We start from the raw sequence: 22,441 nt of genomic DNA, 5'->3' as shown, positions 1-22,441 counted from the left end.
CATGTTCCAGCTTAAATGTCACTTTTTCAGGGAAATCTTCCCCCAGACTAGATCAGGCTCCTGTCTTGGTCACTCTGTCTAGACTCTATCTCATTTGTAGCATGTATCAAAGTGGTAATTCATTATGTATGTGACATTTCATGCACATCTGCCTTCCTAGATGTGAGGGCATGTTGTATCTGCAGTGCCTCCCTCAAGTACCCAGCATGCAGTGGATGCACAGTGTATGTTTGTGGAGTGAATGAATGAGTGAGTGAGTGAGTGAAGAAATTAATGAGGAATAACCAGAGACCTGTGTGTGGTGTCTGAACAGCAATGTGTCACCCCACACAGTGAAGATGGATGTTTTCTGGGGCAGCAGATGCTCATAGTGTTGAGGAGGGGAAAACAGGCTGCCCTGGGAGAGGTTGGTTCTCACCACTGCCCTCTCATCTGGCTCAGACACTGAGACTACTGGCCAGGAGATGCCCATCTTAAGCCAGGGGGCATCCAAAGGAGACGTAAGCTTGTGTTTGAGGGTATCACACAAAATCCCATCAATTATTGCCCCTTGTTCTCAGGCCACTCCTGGATACCAGCTTCCTGATTCTTTCTGTCACAGCCCCTGCCCCACTCTGTGCCCGGGATATGGGTGTGGATGGCAATGGTTAGGGGGTGTGTCTCTTTGTGTGAGCTGCTTTCAGGTCTCAAGAATGCAGCCAACCTCTCTCCACTGCTGGCAAGCTTCTCCCTAAGGAGACCACTTTTCCCAGTTTGTCCAGGACTTTCTGTGTTTTTAAACTAGCAGTTTTGTGTTATATGAAATCCCTCAGTTCTGGGTAGCCCTGGAGAGTTGGTCATCTTATGACAAGCATGTTTATGCTGGTGAATTTCTCCCTGATCCTCTTTTCCTCACACTTTAGGGTCCTCACACCATACCACCTGCCTCAAAGCACAGTGCGTGCCGGCCTCTTCAGGCTGCACATGTCTCTCAGGACCCTGTTCAGGATGCTTGTCATAGTCATAGGGGGATATCTGGGGTGATAAAAGCCCATGGGTCATGTGTGTATCTCTGTGTTTATGTGTCTGTGTGTGTGTCTGTATGTGTATCTGTGTGTGTTTGCATGCCTGTGTGTCTCTATCTGTGTCTGTTTGTGTTTCTGTGTGTGTTTAGGTGTGTATCTGTGTTCCTGTGCATGTTGATATGTGTGCCAATGTGTGTGTCTATATTTGTCTCTGTGTTTGTTTATATGTGTGTTTTTGTGAGTGTAGCCTATGTGTCTAGTGTGGCTGTGTGTATTTGTGTGCATTTGTGTGTGTCAGCATGTGTCCGTGTGCACGTGGGAGTATATCTTGGGGTGACCCTCAGTGAGAGAAGCTTACCGGCTCATGGTTATCTGCCAGAAGTGGGGTTGGGACACTGGTATCCAATTGAGCTGTCCTCTGTGGTAGCTGTGGTCCACACCTCCAAACATCACCACACTGCCATTCTCCTTCTGGCTGAGGAGAGAAGGAAGAGGGAGGGCTCTTTGTCAGAGAATAACAGCACTCACTGTCTGAGGGCTGTGCTTATCCAGCCATTGGAGGCAATAGTATGGATCTTCCATTTTACAGATGTGGATATTGAGGCAAAGAGGGATTGATTAGGCCACCAAGCAGGTTACCCACTAATGAATAGCACAGAAGAGGTTTGAAGCTTGGCAGTCTGGCTGGGCTCCAACTACTCACCCTTCTGAAGAGAGTCTGGTCCTCTCCAGCAACCAGAATGCTCAGAGATACCCACAGAGGACACCTTGCTGGGGAGGTCTTGTCTCCCATTTGTGTAGCCTGTCATTTTTCACAAAAGCCAAGCCTGGAAGGCTCTAAGGGCATGGGTTCAGGCTAACTTAGTGTTGGTTTCACGGGCCTTGACCATGTATGGGACCCCAGGCTCAGCAGGGATGCACATCTTTGCTATCCCTTTCTTGAAATTCCTAATACTTTTTGAATAGGAGGTCCCACATTTTCATTTTGCACTGGCTTCTGTCAATTGTGTAGCTGGTCCTGGTCTCCGGGTTAAATATTACTGAGAAGGTAAACAGTCCCACCATACCTCTCCTTCCTTCCATACAAAATTCATGGAGAAATCCTGTTGCTTTTTCCTCCAACCTGTATCTTGACACCTTTCATTGCTCTCCTCTTCTTACCTCCCCATCCTAGACCAAGCCACTTCCCTTGAGCCCATGACCATGTTTGTGTTCCCATACAGGTTATTTAGGGAAACCAGTGCCTGGGCCATATGTGGCCCGGGGGCCATAGTTATGTTGGTCTAGGCAGTCTCTGGAGACTTCTGGGTCATAAAGTCTATAATTTTTCATGCAACTGAGAGGATCTTACAGCTGATTTAGACAGAGTGCTTGTCCAGGTGAGACTTACTTGCTCAAGTAGAAGGCAAAGATAGGCTTAGAAATGATGCCTTGTATCTTCATGTTGTCAAAGACGGGGGTGGTCCCTTTAAAGGCGAGGCTGGGGTAAGCCAGGCCCAGGATGCCATCAAAGGGTGCATCATCGAGCCCAATCTGTCTCTCGCTCAGGCCAAATGCCTGGCCCAGGTTGACAAGGTTCCCGATCTGCAGAAGGGGAAAGGATACCCACACAAGGATTTGTGATGTAGGGTTGGGACTGGCCTGGAATGAAGATGCCATGATGACCACAGTGAATACCTGAGACCTGGCTGTGCCCCGAGTTTACCTCAGATGTTTAGACCAAGCTGGGACAGGAATTCATGTTCCATTTGTGTAGGGCTGTGGATTTTAACAAACACCTGATCCTCCTGCACACACCATCAGAAGTGAGTCAAATTGGACTCATGTCTTTCGTACAGGTGGGGAAACTGAGACTCAGGACAGGATCAAATGGTTCCTACTTGAGGACAAAATGAGTAGAGAGCAGGGTAGTCTTGTGTTTGGCATCACTATGATCAGATGACAGAAATGGACTGAATTCATTGCAGTGCACTGTGGATTCTTCACCTGCCCAGGAACACAGAAGCCCATAATACAGTGTTGCTACCAGGGTTCTTATGAAAATTCTGCCTGGGAAACATAATTTTGGGGATGTCTGTGGCTTAGAGAGAGAGAGACAGAGAGACAGAGAGGGAGAGAGAGAGAGAGAGAGAGTACTCAGACCATTTTGGGGAGGCAGCCCATAGATTTTATTGGACTCTCAAAAGCCCCCTAGACTGAGAAACATTTTATCAGGCCGCTCTCACATCTGTGCTCCCCTGCTTTCCATACGCAGATGCCTGAGCTCTGGGTTGCCTCCAGGAGCCCAAGATCAGTTTTATTCTCTCCCCAAATACCCCACACCTGCATGAATCCTGATTGCCAGCCCAGCTCCACTGCTTACAGCATGCTTGACATTTACAAGGCCTTGGCTCTTTGCACCTCAGCTCCCTCCTCTGTATAATGGAGCTAATCATAGTACTTGCTGTGTGGGGTTGTTGCAGGATTAAATATGTTATACCCATGAAAGTGCCTGGCACAGTCTGAGAATAGAAAAGTGGGTGTTTTTTTTCCCCTCTCTCTCTGCTCCCAGCAAAATGAACCTTGAGCTGCTCATGGGTAAAGGAGCTGTGAATTACACCCCAAGCAAATCTCAGTTAGCCATTCTGGGAGTTTGTGTGTCAGCCAGGAGGCTGTCTCCCTAGGGACAAGTTTTACAGGGTGAGGGTCAGCCACTAGTGGCTGCTGGGAAAGACAGCCCCTCCCAGTCGGTCTTGTATGTGTTTCAGAAGCAGAGGTCACTTCCAGGGCCAGTCCTGACTCAGCTTGTGGTTTCCAGTTACCCCAACGGTGTCATAGCCAAGAGATCCAATAATCGTCCCAGAGCCATATTTGAATTCGAAGACTTTGCATGTGCGCTGGAAGGTGGTGGACAAGTAAGGGTTGAAGAGCTTCTTTGCACCTGCAGACACAAGAGGTTAGCGTTCCTCAGGTGCCAAGGAAGGGTGGGTGGGAGAGTAAATATAAGATAGGTGGGGGTGGAGGGACAGGTCAGGTACTCACGGCAGGTGGGACTGGAACAGTAGATGGAGGGCACCCACAAGTCTGATGAGCCGGTGTCAAAGATGACCCTGAACTCCTGAGGTGGTGTTCCAATGGTAATGTTTCCAAAGTAGACCAGCTATGGGGACCGGGGAGGGTCATTAGGGTAGGCCTGGCTACCCTGGCCTCCCTCAATTCCCAGACTTCTACCTCTGCAGGTGTCCCATGTTTCCTGAAATCACTTTCCAAACATCCTCCTTCACAATTTCTGCTCTGACTGGTGCCTGCATTTGATTTATTTTTTCCATATGTGATCTTTCCTCCCTGACCAGGGTTCGATACTGCATCAGTGCAGTATTACCACAGAGTCTAAACCACTGGACCTCCAGAGAAGTCCGGGTGCCTTCATTTGAGAAGCTCTCCAGTCTTGTCTTCAAGGCCCAGCCTGAGTGTTTCCTTCTCCAGGTGGCCCTCTTAGGTCACCCCAGGCCACTTCCTCTAAACTCAGACCACGTCCTATCAACACCACAGAGTTGGCCCTTTTATTGGACATGTGTTTACTCTTGCCTATCCCTCAGAATGGCCTATGCATTCTTGAAGGAGTGACAAGACATTTTTAAAAATCAATAACAATAACCAGAGTGTTAGCTTTTTGTGGTGTCACAGGCTATAGGGATCAGTAACTTTTTTCTTGTGTCCTTCACGGATCTGCGGAAGCTGATCTTGCTCTGCTTGGAGTTTCAAACTTGATGTGAAATTGGCTTTATCTTTTGATCAGACATGCTCACCTTTCACCTGTAACTCTGTGGCTCACTTAGCTCCAAAAGAACAACTCCCTCAAACTAATGACATATCTTTGGCACAGATATGGATGTTTGCCTTCTACCTGGTCATTGTTCGGCCATGTCATCACAGACCAAGATCCAAGGATGACAGTGCCTTCTCCTCTGGGAGTGAGGTCCTTGTTCCCCATTGTGTCTGCTTCCCGCAAGAGCCCAGCCCCAACATCCAGCCTGGTACATCCCAGTGACCCCTAATGCTAGGCCAGAGCACCATAGGGCCCTGTGGAGTGCCATCCTCCCAACACACTCACACCTCGGATGCTCCTCAGTGGATGAAGGGAAAATGTGGGGTCATCAGTGGCATTCTGGGACCGTACATCTGTGTTTTCCTCCAGGAAATGTGTCAGCAGGTTTTTCTCCCTGGGGGGTTCTTGCAAGGTCTTGATATTCATTAAGGGGATTCTTTCACCGAGCATTGGGAAGAGGAAACAAAGAAGGGGTTGTAATGCTCTGTCCTTGTTATTGTATGACTGTCATACCTTGCATTGTAATTGTGCTGTGTATTTACCCAGCAATTTTATGATTGTCTTGTTATTATCGGGATACACTGCAAAGAGCAGGGCTAAGACCTCAGTTTCAATACAGGTTTCATTCTGTAATCTTGAGTTATATAAAATATGCATTTGGAGTCTTAGTTTACCCATTGGCAAAAAGGTGGAATACAATAAGCCCCATCCCCCATATAGGATGTTGTGGGTATTAAATGAGATGACGGATATCATGTTCCTAATATGTAGGGAGTCTCAACAGTGACAGCCATTACCATTGCTATTGTCATCCCAGTATATCTTTTTCAGAGAAGCTCTGGGAAGGTGGTAGAAGGGGGATCATTAACTCTTTTTACAGGGGAGGAAACTGAAATGCAGGGAGTTTCTGACTTGGCTGTGGTCACCCTGCTTGTTAGAGTTCAAATAGCCTAGAAGTAACCTTCTTGATCATTCTCCAGGGCACAAGCAGAAGAGAGGTTTGCAAGAGGATGTCAGGAGATGTGAAGGAAATGAAGAGGCTAGGGAAGGAAGTGTCATAAGAGGAGGAAAAAGCTCAATGATTTCTGCATGCACAGAGAAAACCAAAGAGATGGAGAGTTAAAGAGAGTGATACAGAGATGTAGAACAGACACTTTCACACAGAAACACGAGAGAACAGAGAGAAGACATAGATGTAATCACAGGAGAAATGCTCTTCTATTGGACCACACTTGTAGTTGCAGGTGTTGTGCCCTGAACAATTCCAAGGAGTGCTATTTTTACATAGGCTGTAATGTGACTGCACCTCCATAGTTGTGCAACTCTGCAAGCCAGCCCAAGACCCTTAGTCCCCTCGATGCCCATGGCAAGGTACTCAATAAGTGTGACTTGAACCTGAAGACTCTCAGGGAATGATTAAATTTCCTTCAACTGTGACGGTTAGAAGAATAAGAGGAAAAGGAAAATCACAGAAAGGGATAAGATACCACTTAACAGTCCCTGTACTTACATTACTAGGCACTCTGAGAAGGCCACCAGCCCAAGGATCCCAAGGCACTTCATGTTTCTTTCCCAGCTGCAATTACTCAGGAAAGAGCATGCTCTGGTGGCCAAGAGCTCCTAGTTATATATGCTCTGACCTGCCCTAATTGCCCCCTTTGGGCCCACAATGGATCTGATAAGAAGTATGAACCTGTTGATAAAATCTTTACCTCCATTGGTGTCCTAGTGTTGTGCATGTAGAAAATTCTCAGAATATAGAGGTTTCTACTGTAATGTCTTCCTTGGGGATTTGCTGCAAAACCAAACTGAACCACATTGACTAAGATTGGTAAGACTCTTGCCAACTTGAAGATAAGACACTTACAGTAATGGGATAAAAGTAAACACTAGGGGCCATGCCTGACATTTGTGATCTCATGTGGTCTTCCTAGCAAATTAATGAGATGTGCATTGCTGTCGTCAGTTTGACAGGAGATGCTAGAAGAAAAGAGGTCAAATGGCAAAGTGAAGACTTGAGGGGCAGCCCAGTGGCATACGAGTGAGTGGCTTTATGTAGTGGGACAGGTCGAACAGATCGGGGGCACTTATGATGCCAATCTGCATCAAAAATCTAGGCTAGAATAGTATTATAATTGCACAAATTCACTACTGGAAGAAATGTGATGCAAGCATATCATCTGACAAACATTTGTGGAGCACCCTGTGTGCTGGGGTCTGGGTTAGATGCTGAAAAATTAAAGTCCAGTAAGACACAGGTGGTCCTTATCTTCAGGGAGATAACATTCTAGGGTAGTTGTCACAAACTCATGGCCAAGGACACAAGACAAATCAGTGGAAAATCTGGGCAGGCATCATGGACATGGGACAAGAAGCACATGTTCTACCAGCTGGGACAGACTCTGTTTAGGTCCAACCAGTGACTGCCATGCTGGAAAGCAGTCTGGATGGGCACATTTTCCAGATAAGGCAGAAATCTTGATATTTATGTAAAATGCCCTGATTTTAGGTGTTAGCATGCATGTTTTTTTCTTTCTCACAAAACATAGTGTGAGCCAAACCTGAAAAAATGTTTTCTGGATTCAGCCTGCTGACTGCACAGGTTTTTATTTTTGCCCTTGAGTTGGGAATAGAGAGGGGACAGAGAGAGGGTTCTATTCAGGTTGGTCGAATGAATAAGAGATTGAATGCAACTTAAGCATGTTAATTTCCCTTCCATTTGTAAAGAAAAATCACCAAGAGTCATATAAGCCAATGAATTGAATAATGTCCACTTGCTGAGCATCTGATATAGTTCCTCAACAGAATACATGCCTTGATATATTTTGTCTACCAAACCAAACATAGAAAGAAAATATTATTCAGAGTCTAATTTCTCAAAAGAGATAGAAAAGACCACTCAGAGGTTCTGCTCAGCCTGAGATGAGCAAGCTACCTGTTAAAGTGTTATTCCAGCCAATGTAAAGACAATGGAGTTTTATGGCAGCTTCTAGGATTTCCAGGGCCCAGGTGTTCCTGTGTGTGGTCTATCCAGGCCTGTCCCTTGGGTAGAACAATGGGAATCTGGCCTGGTCACCAGGTAGGTGATTGATGGAGTGCTGCATCTTCCTACTCATTTTTGCACATTGTTAAAGTTCAGTTTTGGTGGTTCAACCCCCATGGAGGGGATTTGACAGCATCTAGCAAATGACACACACAAAAACCATTTAGCTCAGCCATCTTAATACTAGGAATTTTTCCCAGAGATGCACTGGCAAAAATACAAAAAGACATACACACAAGGTATTCACTGCAACAGTTTGTGAAAGCCAATGATTAGAAACATACCCGAAGTGCCCATCCACCAGGGAGCTTTGAATAAGGTATAGGGCAACTGAATAATTGGATATAATGGGCATGGAGGGAGGCATGGAATGGGTGAGATATTCAGGATATACAGTTTAGTTTTAAAAAGAGAGGGACCAGAATGGTGCCTATAATTTGTTGCTTTTCCATATACACATATGCTTATTTGCAATAAGAAAGAGGGGAAAAATATACATCAAAAGTTAATAAAAAATTTAATTTATGGGGTAGGAACAGGGACAGAGGTGAATTTTTTCTTGTTTTCTTGTTTGATTCTGCCACCATGTAAATGTGTTACAGAATCAAAAAATAGATAAAAACACATCTGTGGAACTTGAGAACTAAGATAAATGAATCTAATTCTGTCAAGTTGGTGATATAGCCACACAGAACAAAACATTACTTAAGTGGCTTTAATTGCAGAATTTTGACTCTACATTCAGAGTGGGATATCTTCTAAGGACCAAGACAAATAAACAAACAAAATGCCCTCCCTCAAAAACAAAACCAAAAGAAACAGCCAAAGATAATTGAAACTATATCCAACACCTTCTTGCTGGGGATATTGCTGCTGTTGTTTTGAAAATATCATAAGTATATGCATACATGTTAAAGAAAGTAAGTTATTAACCCTCATGTTGTTATGAAGCAAGACTTTCAGTGGAAGAGACAAAAGAGATTTACATGTACAACCAAAAAGCTTTAGTAAATCCCTGTGGTCTTAAATGTTGAATTGGAATATATGTTTGTAACAATGAATTTTTTTCTTTTTTTTTTAAAGAAATTATGTCATTCTTGGCTCTGACCACTAAAAGCCTAGAAGCAATGGCAACTTGATAATAGTGAGTATCCTGAGGCCTAGCTTGTGGCCTCTAAATACCATTTCCCACCGGAGGATCCAGAGATTCTTGAAGACTTCTGATATCAGGGCTGGGTCAAGGATGATAAGCCTGGGAATCTTGAAGGACCAGAAAGTCGAGGGCCTTCATAAACCACTGGAGGCCAGACAAAAAGTTCAGGAATCCATTTGAACAGGCCAAAAGTGGGACAAGTTTGAAAGAGGAATGAAGGGGATAGGGCATAAGCTTTGAAGGAATGACATAGCCCAAAGATATTACATAAACTGAGTAGAACAAAATGAATCCAAGATGGCAGACAAGTTGATTTCCAATAGAAATTGAGCATCAGTAATACACGCATAAGGATTAAAGAGTGGTCTGTGGCCCTGTTCTTGGAAAGCCCTGGCCCATCCTGAAATAGCTGGAATACTCCTCCCACTCATTAGGGTATGAAAGTATCCACCCCAGTGAAAACTGACAACCCCATACCCTGGTGCCTTTCTCATCTTCTGAGATGGCCCACAGTCTGCCAGTGGAGTGTGTTTTTGTCTAAATATATCCACTTCTTAGCTATCAGTTTGTCTCTCACTGAATTCTTTCTGCAATGAGACATCAAGAACCTGAGCTTCCTTGAGTTTTGAAACCAGGTGTGTAATCTCAGTTGGATCACTTTGGGTTTTGTCCAGGTTCAAGTCCTGGCCACATGGGCTCAAGTCCCAATAAGGGTTTTGGCTGGACTTGTGTCCTGGCATGTGGGTTCAAGTTTCAATCTGATGAGTAGAGTTTTAGCTGGCAACCATGAAGTGACAAGGATAAGGTAAGAAAATGGTGAATGTTAGGTCTTGGTCCTAAAGAGGCCTGGGGTACTGATCTTAGAGAGGCATTAGTGAGTGGTGGTGTGAAGTAAGATGTTAATTCCCTGCCCAGGATTTGAACCTGGGTAGCCTGGGTGTAAACCAAGAGTCCTACCCACCAGACCAGCCAGGTAGAGGCTAGAAGCTATTTTCCCTGGCTATGACCTCCCAGTGAAAAATGTATTTCTCAAAGAGGCTAAAATTGTAAAAGCAGGTGCAAAGTTTATTATTAGAGACATATATAAAAAGTGGTGGGAGAGCACACATAGAAACAATTTATTAAGACAGAAGCAAGTCAGAGATGCATACCCAGAGAGAAAATGTGTTGGCATCATCCTTAATGAGGAGGAGTCTACTAAAGAGGCGGTTATGTCATCTATACACAGCAGTTCTTCCAAGTCTTTGTTTACATTTACCAATTATCTTGTTTATTTTTAAAAATTTAGTTATTTATTGGCAGCTTTGGGTCTTCGTTGCTGCATACAGCATTTCTCTAGTTGCGGCACAGGGACTACACTTCATTGTGGTATGTGGGCTGCTCATTGTGGTGGCTTCTCTTGTTCTGGTGCACAGGCTCTAGGCATGTGGGCTTCAGTAGTTGTGGCACACAGGCTCAGTAGTTTTGGCTTGCAGGCTCTAGAGTACAGGCTCAATAGATGTGGCACACAAGCATAGTTGGTCCACGGTTGTGGGATCTTCCTGGAGCAGGGATTGAACCTGTTTCCCCTCCACTGGGAGGTGAATTCTTAACCACTGCACCACCAAGGACATCCCCAATTATCTGGTTTCTTTCTTCACACCTGACCTATCCCTTGACCATCCCCATCACGCATGCACAACATTTTTTCAAAATGGATTTCAGCCCAAAGACCTATGGGAAATCCTTACCATGATATATTATGTGGTGCCCCTATCTGTGCATGTGTAATATCTTCCTTGTCCCAAGAATGGGGAGTGTATGACCTTTTGATCTCTTAACAGGGTTTAACCCCTCCCTGTCCCTGCCATAAATGCATTGAATATTCAATTATTTACCCTATTCCTGTTACTGTTTCTTATATTGAAGTGCAGATATCTAAATAAAGACAGGTGCCCAGTTATCACTATGTAATCCTGGAGCCCGTTTGTCTCTTACCTCAGGAAATGTAAAGTAGGGACTGGTAATGAACGTCCAGCCCGGATCTCATCTCCTTCTCTGCCACATGAAATGTAAATGGGATCCCAGTTGTAAATGCCTAGCCTGGAGCCCATCTATCTCCTACCTCAAGTTCCCCCTGCGAGATGAGAACCCCAATAATTCTTTATTAAGAACATGAGAGGCGAAGGTCTGTCTTCTGCAGCTTCTTCATGCTGGTGTGCAGCTTGTAGACCCTACCTAGTTGGGGTTTCAGAGCTCTCCTCCTGTCTTATTAAGGGTCCCAGGGTAACTTCTGTTATTTTTTCAGCAGGATCTGTTCCAAGGAGTGCCTGAAATCTCTGCATCACCATCATCTTTTCTGGGAACACGTTGTGTCCTTAGAAAGAACAAATTACACAAGTATATTAAGAAGGCAGTTGCCAAATATCAGTAAAAAAATTATTGTAACCAGTGGTCCAAGCAGGAGCAGTAAAGGTTGGGATATGCTGTTCAAAGGAATGGAGTCATTTGGCGTGGTTGTATACTTTTTGGATGTCCTCTTCTATAGCCCAGAATAATTGATGTAGGTATAACAGAACCCATTCAAAGTATTTGAAGGAGAGACCACCTGAACATTAATAAACAGAATAGATCTTATTTTTTTTTCTTTTTAGGAGAATAAGCCTGAAAACTACTCTGGACCTGCTGCTTTGGGGAAATGTATAGCCAGGGAGCCAGATGTCTATTTTCACCTTAGTAGGTTTCAACCTTTGGTATGGTATGAACACATAGACAACAGGATATATTGCTCTGAAAATTTTCTCATTAATAGCAAAGCGGACCTGACTGTTAATGATATTAGTGTTATTCTAGGTATGAGAAGATGCAAGAATTTGAGCTCACAAAATCTTTTTCTGAAAGTATCTACCTATCTGGAGACCTGTTCTTCCAGGCTTTTGCAGAGCACAGAGTGCCTCCTTTTTTGATTTTTACACTGAACTCCTATCAGGGGGTGGTAAATGTCAGCAGATACAGGGGCTGTGATTTAGTCTCTGTAGAGGTGGATGGCAAGCATCAGTTTCCAGTATGCAGGACCCCTTCATGGTCACAATTTTACCCATAGCTTGATGTCATTTCATGCCCATTTCATCCGCGATGCTAGGACAGCTCATTCCTACATCTGGTGAAATTTCATTGAAGGCCACTCGATGTGCTGTTTTTTGACTTGGCCCTGCTAACAATAGTCAAAAACTTCTGGACCACCTGTCCAGTCTTTTATGCTCCAGGAAAATATTCCCTCTTGTTGCCTGTTTCCATATCTAGTTTTACACTCTTACCATCACTGAGCTCACATGGAACTATATATCCTTATTTTATTAGAGGCTCAATCACTCATTTGGTAATGCAAGAAACAACAATTTCTTGAGATAGGTGGTATAGAAAATAATATAGCTAGCAATATTAGTGAGGTCATAAGTAAGAATTGAAGTCAAGAATATCCATTAGTTGCAGCCTAGTATATACCCACATTATCTGACATCATCTGTTCTGTAGTAATCCTTATTTTTCAGGAAAATTGTATATGGGTATTGTTCATAAGATATTAAGTCCAATCTTCTAGTGTAACTAGACTGATGATCCTTAGTATGATTTAATTGTTCCCAGCACAGAGGAACTGATAATGCTGCTGAGAATCTAAATGTTTTTAATCTCAGGAGGGAGGAGGTAGAGAGAAAAGTTAATGTTTTAACCTTACACACAGATGTGAATTATCAACTTGTTGTAAGCCATAAGTAGCTTAAGGTGAAGAGCTTTTATATATGTGATAAAAACAAATCAAAAGCCAGCAATATGTCAGACAAAATCTTAAAAATTATCTCATAGTTAACAGTATGCTTAATGCCATGTAATTAACTTTTGCTCTTTGAGTCTACTGAAGTGGGTACCGTGATCACTGGAGATTGTAAAAGGTATATCCCAAGTGGAAAACACAATTTTATCCATATTTCTTTTTTCATTATAAGTGCATCAGTCATGTAGGCAGAAAAGGCTTTGACTCAAAAATTAAAAAAAAAAATTTGTCAGGGAGCCGGCAAAAGCCAAATGGCCATTTTTGATTTCCCATAGCCCTGACTGTTTATTTTACAGCCTTTCTTGACCCATTTTAAATTCCCTGATTTAAGAGTAGACTGTTTTCATGCTTTAAGGACTTCAGAATGGCAAAAGTCTGAAAATGAGGGATTCATTTTTGTAGAAACAGAATGAACTTTATCTACAGCTGCCATAGTCTTTATACATCACTGTGAAATACTACTTATTCACTCAACCAAAGTAACAAAAGATCTTAAAAGCAAATGTAAATCACTTAAAGCCTAGGTAATTCACACAGTTTGTTATCAAAAGCCAGTGTTCCAAGAAAATTTTGTTTTCTTAACACAAAGTGAGAGCCAAATTTCAGTCTGGTACCAATGTGTTGTTAATAACATATTTATGTACCTAATTCATTTTAATTTAATCCTGGAAAATTCTTTTTATAAATCTTGAAAAGGTAGGATCTTTGCAGAGGCATCACATTGAAACCATAGCTGTCTATAATGATCAAAGACATAAGAAGGCATGTTTAAATTTGATTAAAATGCAATTGACAAAGTAACTTGGTTACTGTTTGGACATACAGCATTTTTAGATAATACCTAGGAATGTGACTGATAACGTTTTATCAGGACATTTCAGAATTTTAGGAGCTCCATATGATTTCCAGAATACCCACATTAGCAAACAATTACCATACAATATCAAAAGGGTTTAGAATACTCAGTCTGTTAGGATAAAACAACTCAGTGTGGCACCAAACTCATTTATTAATAGTTTTAAACCTTTTGTTTATGTGTAAATGGAATCCAATGTTCAGTAATTAACATTTTAGTATCTTGTTTTATTCCAAAAAGTTCACCCAAATTTATTTTCTCACTTGCAGTTTTTCCCTAAAAGCTTCTTTACATTGAATTATCTTCTTTGCTTACAAATTTGCAAAAAGTAGCTAATATTAAGCCTAGGCAAAATAAAAGTGTTATAATTAATGCTGATGACTTTAAAGACTTCCATACTTATTAGATTAGTAAACACTGATATCAGATATTAATGTGATTTTGAATATATCCCATTTCACATCAACCTGAAATTTATTCAGCTTAATTTATGTTGTATTTACAACTGTTTGATTTGTAAGTGCTTACTTTTCTTTAAGCCAATTAAATAGAGCTCATTTACAAATTAACCTCAGCAATATTAACCAAAGACAAAGACTCATACTGAGTCATACACCTATATCCAGGAAGACAGAGATCTCATAGTTTCTGCTACAGATTCAAAATGCTTCTTGCCCCCCTCCCCTCCACCCCTTTTCTATCCCTTGGATTGAAATTGTATTAATTAACCCAAGGCTGAAATCTCAAGGAAAGTGGGCTGTGATTACATCCAAAGAGACTGATAAGATTTAACTTTATGCTTTCTCTGGCATATTTTTGTTCTGCCAGGGTCAGCATTCTAAAAAAATGCATTTTAACAAGTAAGCTGTTTTTTTTATTGCATTTGCAAAAAGAACCAGTTTTGTCATGTAAAAAAAATCTTAAACAATTTTCTCTGGATCTAAAGAATATTTAGACTTAATATTAAATTAAATGCTTAATTTAATTATTTAATTTAATGTTTAATAGTCCACATTATTAAAAGTGATCCTTCTCTTTCTGTAGTGATGTTTTCATAGTAAAAATTTTAAGAAGATGATACTAAATTTGACTGTGATAACAAGGGTTACCAGGCTGATAAAATGTTGTTCTGACAGAAATCGTCACTCTGGGGAGGTGGGGTCTTTGTTTGATCATAAGAAATTAAATGAGTAAGAGAAATTTCAGGAGTGCGGGAAGCTGGGTCCCCACCACTGAGAGTTGGAAGAAGTTAGAAGGGGATTCTTTAGAATTTTAGGAGAGTTTTCCCTCATTCCTCAGGCTTTTGATTATAGGAGAAAGTCCTGAAGAGAAAAGAACCTCAGTCAATTTTTCCATCATGTGACAATAAAGGTGTAACTGTAAGAGACCCATTTTCAGGCCAGTTTTCCATCACCCAACTTAAATAAGGGCTAGGCAGTGCTACAGTAGAAAATTAGATTTTCTCTTTTCTCAGTCCATCTGGCTGAGCAAGGGAATCCTCCTATGTCAAGTAACCTGCAAGCAAGAACAAGGCAGTGCTCCTAGAATGGAATCCAGCATCCTGGAAATGCTTACTAGGAGGCTGGTGCCTGAAGGGATGTGGGATGTCCCTTTAATTCCCTTTAAACATGGTGAAGTTTTAAGCGTATTTGCTCACCAAATGCTGACCAGATGTCTCTGGCCTCCACTGAAGCCTTACGCAAGTCACCCAACCCAGCAGGGGCAGAGAAGAGCTTTTGAACCATTGCAGGCAGCTTGCCAGAAATTTTCTTGGGAGCGATCCCTTGTCTATAGGGCTTGCTATGCTGGAGTGTATTCCTGGAGACTCAGCATCTAAATGGCCTAGGACATAGGCTGTTGGGAAGTGGCCAGTCCAATAGATAGTCTGTTACAGGCTATGGGCTGTTAAGTCCTGAAGTGAATGCGGACCTCCTGGAGGAGGTGGAGTTAGCCACAATGGAAAGTTCCACAGTGGTCAGGATCTGAGGGCTGAGAGATGGGAATATTCCCACAGAGGATCTTTGGACACAGAGTAAGGTGGGAGAGTTATCAGCAGAGGAACCCCAAATCTATCGCCATATTTGTTTGGCATCTAAGGTCCAATTGAAGGAGACATAAGGCTTAGCTGAAAAAGAGACCTTGTTTTCTGAGTAGAGTAGGGGAGAAAATCGCAGGGGAAAAAAAAAGTAAAGAGTGTAGTTTGTGTCTGGCAAGCTGCTTGGGGATAAGGCACTGGAAGGCAGCAGGCCCTGTGGGAGGCAATTTTTCTTCCCTGAGAAATAAACTGTGGTGTGTAGCAGGGCACAATTGGTAGGAGACAGCCGCAAGCACTGAGCTTGGGCTCCAGGCACATTGTTTGCTGATGAAGAACTGCTTGGGTGTGGGGCATGCTGGGAGTTTTAGTTTAGGAAGAGAGAGAGAGAAGGGGATTGGGGAGTTAAGAGATTTTGAGCAAAGGAACAAAACTGGAAGTATGAGTGAGAAAGAGGAGGCCCCTTGAGCTCCTGAACTCAGAGAGCCCAGATAAAGCCCTGGGGTTCTAGGAAAGGAACAAAGCAGAGAGCTGAGATCAAGCATGTGCTCATGGGAGAGAGATTGAATGTCAGAATTCTCCAGCCAGCAGTTTGGGTGAGACCTGCCATTTACCTTGAATTCCTGGGTTTCAGCACCACTTGATCCCAGAGAGACAGCTGTGAGCAGTGGGGTGAAGGAAAATCTTAATTCCCTGCCCAGGAATTGAACCCCAGTATCCTTCATTGAAACTAGGAGTTCTAGCCACCAGACCAGCAAAAGCTAGATAATAGAAGATATTTTCCCCTGGCTCTTGTTCCCAGTGAAAAATGTATTTCTCATGAAGGCCAAAACTCGAAAAGCAGGTACATAGTTTTTTATTAGAGATATACCATAACAATGAATGGGAGAACACACATAGAAATGATCTATTTACCTAAGACAGAAGCAAGGCAGAGATGTACACTGGGAGAGATAGCATATGGGCATCCTCCATAATGAGGAGTGCAGTAAAGAGGTGGTTAAAAAAGTCCAGGGCTGGATGGATTCCAAGGTGAATTCTATCGAACATTTTGAGTAGCACTAACACCTATTCTTCTCAAACTCTTCCAAAATATAGCAGAAGGAGGAACACTCCCAAATGCATTTTACAAGGCCACCATCACCCTGATACCAAAAGCAGGCAAAGATGTCACACAAAAAAAGAAAATAACAGGCCAATATCCATGATGAATATAGATTCAAAAATTCTCAACAAAATTCTAGCAAACAGAATCCAACAGCACATTAAAAAGATCATACACTATAATCAACTGGAGTTTATCCCTGGAAAGCAAAGATTTGTCAACATAAACAAATCAATCAGTGATATGTCATATTAACAAATTCAATGATAAAAATCATATGATAATCTCAATAGAGGCAGAAAAAGCTTTTGACAGAATTGAACAAACATTTATGATAAAAACTCTCCAGAAAATGGGCATAGAAGGAAATTACCTCAACATAATAAAAACCATATATGACAAACCAACAGCCAACATCATTCTAAATAGTGAAAAACTGAAAGAATTCACTCTAAGAACAGAAACAAGACAAGGGTGCTCAGTCTCACCACTATTATTCAACATAACTCTGGAAGTTTTAGCCACAGCAATTGGAGAAGAAAATGAAATAAAAGGAATACAAATTGGAAAAGAAGAAGTAAAACTGTCACTCTTTGCAGATGGCATGATATTATGCATAGAAAACCCCGAGGAAGCTACCAGAAAACTGCAATTGCTAATCAATGAATTTAGAAAAGTAGGAGGATACAAAAGTAATTCAGAGAAATCTCTTGCATCCCTATACACTAACAACGAAAGTGCAGAAAGAGAAATTAAGGATACACTCTCATTTACCATCACAAGTGAAAGAATAAAATACCTAGGGATACACCTGCCTAAGGAGGCAAAAGATCTGTACACAGAAAACTATAAGACACTGATGAAAGAAATCAAAGACGATACAAAAGAAGGGACATACCATGTTCTTGGATTGGAAGAATCAACATTGTGAAAATGACTATGCTACCCAAAGCAATTTACAGATTCAATGCAATCCCTATCAAATTACCAATGGCATTTTTCACACAACCACAGCAAGAGATTTTATGTTTTGTATGGCAACACAAAAGATGCCAAATAACCAAAGCAATCTTGAGAATGAAAGATGGCTCTGGAGGAATCAGCCTCCCTGACTTCAAAGTATACTACAAGGCTATAGTGATCAAGACAGTATGGTACTGGCACAAAAACAGAAATTTAGATCAGTGGAACATAAAGAGATCCCAGAGATAAATCCACGAAAATATAGGCATCTTATCTTTGACAAAGGAGGCAAGAATATACAATAGAAAAAAAATTCCTCTTCAATACGTGGTGCTGGGAAAATTGGACAACTAATTGTAAACTTTTCCCAACACCATACACAAAAATAAACTCAAAATGGATTAAAGATCTAAATGTAAGGCCAGACATTATGAAACACTTAGAGGAATACATAGACAGAACACTCTAAGACATAAATTAAAGAAAGATCCTTTTGAACCCACCTCCTAGAATAATGGAAATAAAGTCAAGGATAAACAAGTGGGACCTAATGAAACTTAAAAGATTTTGCACAGCAAAGGCAACATAAAGAACACAAGAAGACAGTCCTCAGAATGGGAGAAAATATTTACCAAGGAAGCAAATAACAAAGGATTAATCTCCAAAATATACAAGCAGCTCATGCAGCTTACTACCAAAAAAGTAAATAACCCAATCCATAAATCTGTGGAAGACCTAAATAGACAGTTTTCCAAAGAAGACATGCAGATGTCTAACAAAGTCATGAAAAGATGCTCAACATCACTAATCATTAGAGATATCAAGTCAAAGCCACAAGGTGGTATTACCTCACACCAGTCAGAATGCCATAATAAAAAAATCTAGAAACCATAAATGCTAGAGAGGGTTTGGAGAAAATGGAACCCTACTTCAGTGTTATTGGGAATGTAAATTGGTACAGCCACTATGGAAAACAGTATGGAGTTTCCTTTAAAAACTACAAATAAAATTACCATATTACCAAGCAATCTCATTGCTGGGCGTATACCCTGAGAAAACCATAATGTAAAAAAAAAAAAAAAAAATTGTACCACAATTTTCATTGCAGCGCTATTTACAATAGCCAGGACATGAAAGCAACCTAAATGCTGATCAACAGAAGAATGGATAAAGATGATGTGGCACATATATACAGTGAAATATTACCCAGCCATAAAAATGAATGAAACAGAAGTCCAATTGGAATCCAATCTCTTGTAACTGGTGGGTTTTATGTTGTAGCTGAATCAGGACTGAAAATTTGGACTGGGAACTCTGAGGCCTCGTGTTTGTTTGTGTTTGTGTGTTCATATGTATCCCTGTGTGTCATAGATGTGTGGTATTGCCAAAAATTAATTGGTAAAATCACTCTATTTAATTAACTTAAAGGAAATTCGGTGCTTATGAGAGTTCCAGGGCCCAACTTGGTGGGCGGTGGGGGTGGGTGGGTGGAAGAACTAGAAAAATGTGACTTATCCTCACTCATACTTTAAGATTGATTCCTATGACTCTCCCTTGTGATCTCAATTAACAACTAGGGTGGTGGTTACATGGGACTTCACAGATCACTCAGTAACAAAATTTTTTGTTCTGATGAACATCATGAATGTTTCTAAAGAAACAATCAATCCTAATGTTGGGACTTTAATTAACTCTGCTCTGAAGGTATATAACTTGCTCATGTAAGACCTCTTCTCGGGTGTCTCTACCACCTTCTGGTGTCTGTGCCGGAAGCTGTTGTACTTTCTTATTAATAAACTGTTATTCTGTGACTTAAACCTGAGTGGTGGCTTGCTATTGATCCCGAGGAGAAATTCTTTTCCTTCAGAGATCACCAATCCACTCCCTAGATGGACTCTATGACAACACCTATATAAATGCTTAGAAATAGAATCTAATCTGGTTGGAGTGTATTTCAGGTTCCCATCATCTGGAAAATATTCAATACGAAAGTGATACCTGGTATTGAAGGTGGCTTAACTTTGTAGGTGTGATTAATATCAACGTGACTTTGGAGTCATCCATATTGAGTATCATACTTTTGTTGTACCTAGGTTTACTAGAGGTCAAATAACACCTTATTTTGTTAAAAATTTGTCAACCAGAAAAGTAACTCTATATCAAAAACAAACAAACAAACAAACAAAAAACTTTTAAGGAAAGTAAGTTGTATGTTTTCAGTAAAAGAAGGTGAGAGGAATGAGAAAAAAGGTAGTGAAAAGAGTTGTGCAAAATCAGGATTTTCTAAGATTGGAGTAAATTTCCATGGTAAATGGATTTTCTTTGGAGTGGGATGGGCCAATTCTTCGCTCGTACCCCAGAGGTAGATCCTGTGCTATAGATTCTGTGAAGCAAAATGACTGAGACATTTGCCAAACCTACTGAAGCCTGTGCACCTAGAGCCCATGCTCTGCAACAAGGGAAAGACTGTAATAAGAAGTCTGTGCACTGCAAGCAAGTGTAGCCTCTGCTCACCACAACTAGTGAAAGTCCATGTGCACCAACAGAGAACCAAAAGCAGCCAAGAAATAAAAAGATAAATGTATTAATAAAAAGAATACAGGAGTGAAATCTCTAAGTGGGTAATGAAACAGGAGGGAAGGGGACAGGGCACAACCATGAAAGAATGACATAGCCCAAGGACATGACATAAACTGAGGAGAGCCAAATGGGTCCAAATGGTGGACAAGTCAATTTCCATTAAATATTAAGCCTCAGACATACAATCATAAGTATCAAAAAGTGGGCAGTGGCCCAATTTCTAGAAATCACCATGCCTTCCTGAAATAGCTAGACTACTTCTCCCTCTCATTAACCTATGAAATTACCCACCCATCTAGAAACTGACAACCCCATAGTCTGGTTCCTTTCTCACCTTCTGAGATGGTACACCATTGTCTGTGGAATGTGTTTTTGTGTAAATAAATCCACTTCTTACCTATCAGTTTGTCTATCACTGAATTCTTTCTGTGATGAGATATCAAGAACCTGAGCTTAATTAAGTCCTGAAACCAGGTGTGTAATCTCAGTTGGAAGACCTTTGGTTTGGGCTGGAATTAATTCCCAGCCACCTGTGTTAAAGTCCTAATCTGAGGTGCATGGTTTCAGTTTCAGCATCACATCAAAGTGATTGAAATAATTCAAATATAGAAACAGCCATGACTGGGAATTTCCTGATGGTGCAGTGGAAAAGTCACCACCCTCCCAATGCAGGGGGCCTGGGTTCGATCCCTGGGCAGGGAAGGAGATCCCACATACCACAACTAATAGTTCACATGCCACAACTTAAGATCCTGCATGCCATCACTGAAGAACCCAGGTGAGGCAACTTTGACTAGGCAAAGCCTAATAAATGTGTAAACTTTATCTTAAAAAGCCCAAATGATATTCCTATGTACATCTCTCCCACATTTTCTACATCCATCTATGTTGTTCCTATCTACATCCATCTATGTTGTTCCTATATCTCGGCTATTGTGAATGATGCTGCAAGGTTCATGACAGGACAATTATCCCTTTGAAATCATGATTTTAAGTTTTTGGGATAAATACCCAGAAATGGAATTGGTGGATGAAATATAAATACTCTTTTTAATTTTTTGAGGATTCTCCACTTTGTTCTCCAGTAGCTACATCATTTTACATCCTCACCAACAGTGTACAGGGTTCCATATCCTCATCAACACTTGTTATCTTTTTTTTTTTTTTTTTTTTTTTTTTGCGAGGAGGTTGACAGCTTTATTGATTTGGGGAAGGGGATAGATCACTCAGGAGCTCTTGGTGGGGCAGGTCCGCTTCTTCTTCACCATCACAGGCTTCTGGCTGAGCAGGATGGCGCTGGCTCTGCGAATGGCGGCCATGTGCAAATCCGGGCGGTACTTGTTCTTCCGGATCATGTGCCGGATGCTGCTGAGGGTGGCCCGAGCATTCGTGTTGATGGTGGTCCGCACATAGGACGTGGCTGGCTTTCGCTGGCCGGATCTCCGCTTCATTACCACCACGACGCCTTTGCCGTCCGCCGCCGGCTCCAGGCCCACAGTCTTGCGGTGGATGAGCCCATTGTAGCGGAAGGAGTTGCGGGCCTTCAGGTTATTGGGTTCGGTGCTGTACGTCTGCTTGTTCCTCTTGATCAAGAAGCTGGAGCAGTTCCTCACCACCATCCACTGCAGATGCAAGGACATGGCGGCAACTCCTCTCGCAGCGGCGGTCGGAGACGGAAAGACACACTTGTTATCTTTTGTTTATTGATAATGACAATCCTAATGGATGTGAGGTGGTGTCATATTGTCATTTTATTTGCATTTTCCTAATTATTAGTGAGGCCTGAGCTATCCTTATCTCAAATTTACAGAATAGGAAACTGATGTCCAGAAATAAACTTATGAAGGTCATATGACTACTAGGTGTCAGAGGTAGGATTTGAACCCAGGTAGAAAATCTCCAGGATGTCAATGCCTGGCAAGTATGCTGCACTGACTTGCATGTACTTAGAAAACCTAGGCTCATGCTGATTTGTTTTCTGTTCTTTTCTCTGAATGTCATATTGGAACAATTTGTCTTAAGATTAAATATTCTCCTAAAACACAAATTGAAGGTGGTTATTTGCATTATGGCCTATCTGTGTTGT

General features: G+C 41.7%; 2 protein-coding genes across 2 annotated transcripts in view; both read right to left on the bottom strand.

Moving 5' to 3' along the window:
• LOC130848766 (pregnancy-associated glycoprotein 2-like) overlaps window positions 1-6,378 on the bottom strand; it is a 35,245-nt gene extending 28,867 nt beyond the window's left edge. Inside the window, exons 1-6 of the mRNA XM_057727166.1 lie at window positions 6,323-6,378; window positions 5,098-5,248; window positions 4,026-4,143; window positions 3,806-3,924; window positions 2,395-2,588; window positions 1,363-1,479 (exon numbers count right to left, since the gene is read on the bottom strand). Of these exons, the coding sequence (XP_057583149.1) occupies window positions 1,363-1,479; window positions 2,395-2,588; window positions 3,806-3,924; window positions 4,026-4,143; window positions 5,098-5,248; window positions 6,323-6,375 (752 nt within the window). The 5' untranslated portion in view covers window positions 6,376-6,378. The remainder of the gene's footprint in view (window positions 1-1,362; window positions 1,480-2,394; window positions 2,589-3,805; window positions 3,925-4,025; window positions 4,144-5,097; window positions 5,249-6,322) is intronic.
• A 15,203-nt stretch (window positions 6,379-21,581) lies between these two features.
• On the bottom strand, window positions 21,582-22,034 carry LOC130849371 (60S ribosomal protein L28-like). Its single transcript, XM_057728213.1, has one exon. It carries the CDS (start codon window positions 21,993-21,995, stop codon window positions 21,582-21,584), a length of 414 nt encoding a protein of 137 aa, XP_057584196.1. The 5' UTR covers window positions 21,996-22,034.
• Between the last annotated feature and the right edge of the window lie 407 nt (window positions 22,035-22,441).

This window comes from Hippopotamus amphibius, chromosome 3, assembly GCF_030028045.1.
Source record: "Hippopotamus amphibius kiboko isolate mHipAmp2 chromosome 3, mHipAmp2.hap2, whole genome shotgun sequence".
NCBI lineage: Eukaryota > Metazoa > Chordata > Mammalia > Artiodactyla > Hippopotamidae > Hippopotamus > Hippopotamus amphibius.
This window is presented reverse-complemented; position numbering and strand designations above follow the sequence as displayed.

Coding starts and splice junctions, on each gene's coding strand:
- LOC130849371 (XM_057728213.1), bottom strand. CDS start 21,995: ATGTCCTTGCATCTGCAGTGGATGGTGGTGAGGAACTGCTCCAGCTTC.